Genomic DNA, 6,108 nt, shown 5'->3' with positions numbered 1-6,108 from the left:
TGTTACTATCATTCTCATTACTATATATATATATCGATAGACAGGCATACCTTATAGAACTAAACCTTACATTTATATACCTGATATCAAGCTACTATTTTACATGACTATGGGAATGTCAGCATTATTAAATCTATTTTTATTTTTCGCATCACTAGTACTTAGGAAATTTGTAACGCGGAAGAGACGGAGAAAGGTGAGAGCACGCGTCCGATACGCAGCACCCGCGTGCAATGACACTATTGGCGCGCGGGTTCTTAAAAACGACAGGAAGGGATGAACTCGCGAAACGTCATCTCCTCTAAGCTCCCACCGTACGGAGTGGGGACGTTCCGGCGAGCATTGTCGCGCGCTCCGGGGCGACAAGCATAAAGATGCGCGTTTCAGCGACACTCGTCACTGATTATTGCATGAAGATTCCTCATTAGGAGACTGCGTCGATTGAAGCGCCTCATCCACGTGTGAAGCTTGTCTGCCTAGTAAATTGCTTTACCGAAGGAAATTTAAACAAAATATACTCAGAGGAAAAGCGGTACTCAATACTGGAGGTCTTATGGGCGACAGTGTCAAAAATATGGACCAGGGATTATGGGAGCCTGTAGTTAGGAAGAGCACCAGCATGAATCCTTCACAAGTTGTAAATTTAACTATTTATAAAAAAAATCATCTTTGTGTTCGGGATTCAATTATTTTGTTACCAATTGAACTGTTTTGTTAAAAATCCATCCTTTTGGATTAAAAATTCATCTTTTATGGTAGAAAAGTCATCTTTCTTGTAAAAAAATTTTGTTCCTGATTGACAATGAATTTTTTTGTGGAAAATTTCTACAAAAATTGATTTTTGCGGTCGAAATGTTCTAGGTGAATAATTAATCTTTCTTGGTTTAAAATGCACCTGTCTTTTACAAAATTCGTCTTTTTGTCTAGAAGATTCAACAGTAATTTAATTTAATAAAGTATTTATTTCCCGCTTTCCGTGAAAAATCACCCTATTTTCCCCGTTTCGTGGGAGTTTTGTGCCGTGAAGTCTGAAATTCCATTATTTTAGTTCTTAAAAAAATTCTTTTGTGTACATATTTATTTTCACCTAATTTTATGTTATCCTTTCTCATTTTTGTCAAATTCTTATAGAAATGTTGTCATATTCCAGAGAGCTGGATGATTCTCAAGTAGAAACGGAACGAAGAAGAGCAATTGAAGCCGGAAGACCTTACGTTAGATGTGACGGTACTATCCATCCGGGGCGAAGTGTAAAAAAAGGCTGTGATTATTTTTGCTATTACAATTGCCGCACAATTTTGGAAGAGCAGAGGCAAAAGATTTTTCGAGATTTCTGGAGCATAAATGAGCGCTCTGAAAAGTATGCGTACCTATCGAGACTTGTTGAAGAGAGCGAATCCAAAACAAACATTCCCAGCAGAAGAAGACTGAGTCGAAAGTATTTTTTTGAAATCAATGGTGAATTTAGAAGAGTCTGTCATTTAATGTTTACAGCGACACTAGATATTAATCATTTCTGGATTAGGCAAGCAGTAAAACATGCTGGAGCAAGAGTTTATGTCTCCGTTGATGATATTGAGGACGATGATATAGGTCCGATTTTATAGAGAGATTAGGTACCGTATTATTTTAATATAATGTTAGTTTTACAAATAAATTCATTTTTTATAATGAGTTGTATTTTTAATAAACTTTTTGTTGAAAATTAATATCTTGTTACTGATAAATCAACTGAAATATTTTTTGGATGCAAAGTACTTTTTCAGAAAAGTTGTCTTTTTTATTTTAAAGTTCATATTTTTAGTATAAATGTTGCATATTTCTTGCATAAAAACGCGAATGTTTTTTTTTTGTTCAAAATTAATATTTTATTATTAATAATTAATTTTTGCAAGTTAAAAATTCAACTACTTTTTGTTTGTATCTCAAATATATTGTTCAAAATTAGTCTTTTTTACTTGAAAACTTAAAAGTGCAATTAGTTGGTTGTAAGTTCAATTGTTTAGTTTTTTTTGTTGAAAGTTCATCACTTTACTTTTTAAAAAAATTATATGTTTTCAGTAGGAAATTCAACTATTCAGTTCAAAATACCTGTAATTTATTGAAAATTTATCTTTTTTTGGTGAAAATGAACTTTGTGGTTGAAAATTGATCTTTTTAGTTGATAATTCAATTATTTAGTTAAAAATTTCTGTTAAAATATCAAGCACTACATTTTTCGTTCAGATATCATCTTTTTTGTGATGAAAATTTAATTTCTTTGGTTAAGGATTAATCTTTTTGGTTGAAAATTCATGTATTTTGTTAAAACTTCGTCTTTCTTGGTAGAAATTTAATTTTCTTGGTTGAAAATTGATCCTATTTGTTTAAAAATGCAATTGTTTGGTCGATATATCAATTGTTACACGCTTCGTTGAGAATTAATCTTTTTTGGTTGAAAATTCGATTATTTGACTTAATGTTGGAATAATTTTCACAAAAATAATTTTTTGATTAAGAACTCATAATTATAGCTAAAAGTTCAACTTTTTGCTTTTAAATTAAGTATAATGTTACACTTTCTACTCTTTTTTAGAAAATTCATCTTTTTTTCTTGTAAATTCAACAATCTGGTAGAAGATTAAACTAATTGGTTAAAAATTCAACTTTTTGGTTCAAAAATAATATTTTTGGGTTTCAAATTCAACTATTTAAAGATACTTCGTCTTTATGACTTTAAAATTAAATAATTTTGTTGAAAAATAATCTTTTTGATAGAAAATTTAACAACTTTGTTAAAAATTTTTTTTTTGGTTTATTAAAAATTCTTTTTTTTTTATCTGAAAATATAAATATTCTGTTTGGTCGGAATTATACTGTATATTGGATAAGTTGGAAATTCGTCTTTTTTGATACAACATTAATCTTCTTGGTCGAAAATTCCTGGTTTTCGTTGAAAATTTACTAATCTTGTTGAAAATTCGTTTTTCTTTGTTCATAGTTATTTTTTTGTCAGAGTTTTTATCTGGAAACTGAACTATTAAACTTTTGGTTGAAACTTTATACTGTAAATTGTAAAAGTTAAAAATTGAACTATTTGGTAAAAAATTCATGTATTTTGTTAAAAAGTCATCTTTTTGGGTAGAAAATTAATCTTGTTTGTTGAAAATCTAACTATTTGGTAGAAAGTTAATATATTCGGTTAAAAATTCGTCTCTTCGGGTAGAATATTATTCTTGTTTGTTGAAAATCAAACTTTTTTGTTGAAAATTCATCTTTCATATTAGAAATTCGGTTAAAAATTATTTATTCTTTTATAAATATTCAAAAAATTCTGCAATTTTTTTTTGTAAATTCGTTTTTTTAAAACGTTGCAAACTTCAGCGAGGTTACATTAGTTGAAAATTTATGTCTATGTCTGAAAATTTAACTATTATATTAACAGTTTAGCTTTTTTGTATTAAAAATTAATTTTTTAAAAAAGAAATTGAACTATTCAATTTTTGGTTGAAAATGTTTTCTTCTTTTGTTCAAAATTAATTTCATTTGTTACAAATTGATCTATATTGTTAGAAATTCATTTTTTTCTTCTGAATATTTCACTATTCCACTTTTGGTTAAAAATTAATTTTTTTATTCGAAAATCTAACCATTTTTTTTGAAAATTCGTTTTATTTTTAGTAGGAAATTTGCCTTTTTTAGTTAGAACTTCAAATATTTAGTTAGAAATGTATGTATTTTATAGAAAATTTGTCTTTCCAGCATAAACTTAATCTTCTTGTTTAAAAACTCGTTTTTTGGTTAAAAATTAAACTATTTTAGTTTGGGTTCAAGATTGATTGAACTACATAAAAATAACTTACCAGTAATTAAAATATTAAATTTTGTTCTCTTCAAACTGGATGATTTTTCATTCTTAAAAACAGCTTTATATTACTCAACAGAATTATTTTGTTGAAAATTCGTTTTTTTGTTGGAAATTAATTTTTTAACTGAAAATGTAACTGCTTTATTTTTGCCTGAAAGTTCATATTCCTTAGTTGAAAATTCGTCGTTAATTTTTTGTATAATTTAAAATTAAAACCTTTTTTATATGAAATATCAACTAGTAAATTCTTCATTGAGCATTCATCTTTCTTGGATAAAAATTCAAGTATTTCGTTGAAAGTTTTGCTCTTTTATTAAACATTATTTGTTGTTGTTAAATATTCATTATTTTAATAGAAAATTCATCTCATTTATTAAAAATTAAACTATTTTATGGTAAGACCGTTTTTATTTGAGTGAAAATTATTTTGTTACTGAAAATTTATTTTGTTAACAGCATATTTTTGTTCATGATTAATTTTCTTAACATATTTCACCATTTTATTTTAAAATTGATCTTTTCGTTTGACCATTTTTAAACTCAAAATTTAGCTGTTCAATTTTTGGTTGACAATTTATCTTTTTGATTTGCAAATTCATGTATTTCGTTGAAAATTCGTCTTTTTTTTTAATGAATCTTTTTTGTTGAAAATTCAACTGTTTCAGTAACATATTCCCATTTTCATTGAAAAATCATTATTTTGGTTAAAAATTTAATTATTTTGTGTACAAATTTTCTTGATTTAAAATATAAATATTCTGTTTTTGGTTGGAAATGTACCTTTTGTGGTTCAAAATTCAATTATATGCTAGAAAATTCATCATTTTTGGGATAAAATTAATCTTCCTGCTTGAAAATTCAACTATTTCTGTTGAAAACTTATTTTATTTGAAAATTAATCTTTTTTGTTTAAATTTTCAATTATTCCAGTTGAAGATTAAAAGTTTTAATTGAAAATTCAACTATTTCCGTTAAAGACTTATCATTTTAGTTGAAAAGTAATATTTTTTGTTTGTAAGTTCAACTGCTTGGTTGAAAGATAAAATATATGGTTAAAAATTTATTTTTGTTGTTGAAGATTCAACTATGACAGTTAAAGATTCATAATTTTAGTTGAAATTCATCTTTTTGGTCAAATCATAAATTTTTAAACTTAAAATTTAACTAATCTGGTTCAATATTCCGTCATTTTTGTTGAAAATTTATTTCTTTAGTTAAAAATTTATCGCTTCTCGTTGAAAAGGTATATATTTTGACGAAATATCGGCCTTTTTGTTCGAAAATTAATTTTCTTGTTTGGAAATTCATATTTGTGGTTAAAAATTAGACTATTCCAGTTTTTAAGATTAATCAACTAAATAATATAAATTGTCAACCAAACATTAAATAGTTAAATTATCAGAAAATTCATGTTCAACCAAAGAAAGGAATTTCAAACTCAAATTATGAAATATTCAATTGGAATAGTGACATTTTCAGTAAAAAAATATATATTTTTTTTAACCAAACTGATAAATTTTCAACTAAAATGATGAATCTTCAACTGGTGTAGATAAATTTTAAACCAAAAATATGAATTTTCAACAAACGAGTTAAACTTTTAATCCAGTTGTTTTATTTTCAATGAAAAAGATGAATTTTAAACTAAAATTCTGAATATTTAACTGGAATACTTGGATTTAAAAAAAAATTTCAACCAATTAATTGAATTTCGAACTAAAAAATATCAATTTTCAACCAAAAATGGAATAGCTTACAAAAAAATTATTTTCAACTAAACTCATGAATTTTCAATATTTAGATTTTCAGTAAGTAAAATTAATTTTCAGTCGAAGAAAAAAAGAATTTTCAAAAAATTAGCTCATATTTCCATAAAAGTGATGAATTTTCAATTAGAATGATAAAATTTTTATTTTTTAAAATGAATTCTGAACGAAAAATGTAGTAGTTCATATTTCAAGAAAAAAAATTTAATTTTTAATAAAAACCAGAATTGAATTCAGCCAATAAAAAGAAAAAATCGCAAACAAACTGTTAAATTTTTAAGCAAAAATATCAATTTTCAACAGGCACAAATCCTCGGAAATTTTACAACATTTTTAAAATGATAATTTTGTCCAACTTTGATTTCAACCGTTTTTAAATAATTTCCTAAATTGTGATTTTTATAAATTATTATATCATTTAGTTTAGAATGCTTAATTCGAAAATCATTCACTTTAAAAATTTCCAATTTAGAGTTTTAATTTTTAGGCATATAT

General features: G+C 25.6%; 1 protein-coding gene across 1 annotated transcript in view; it reads left to right on the top strand.

Moving 5' to 3' along the window:
* The window catches only part of LOC117181351, a 36,032-nt gene extending 34,425 nt beyond the window's left edge, over positions 1-1,607 (top strand). Inside the window, exon 4 of the mRNA XM_033373923.1 lies at positions 1,151-1,607. Coding sequence (XP_033229814.1) covers positions 1,151-1,607 — 457 coding nt within the window. The remainder of the gene's footprint in view (positions 1-1,150) is intronic.
* The last annotated feature ends 4,501 nt before the right edge of the window (positions 1,608-6,108 follow it).

The sequence above is a fragment of the Belonocnema kinseyi genome, chromosome 10 (genome assembly GCF_010883055.1).
Source record: "Belonocnema kinseyi isolate 2016_QV_RU_SX_M_011 chromosome 10, B_treatae_v1, whole genome shotgun sequence".
Lineage (NCBI taxonomy): Eukaryota > Metazoa > Arthropoda > Insecta > Hymenoptera > Cynipidae > Belonocnema > Belonocnema kinseyi.
Note: the sequence above shows the minus strand (reverse complement) of the source record. Positions and strands in the feature narration are given on the sequence as shown.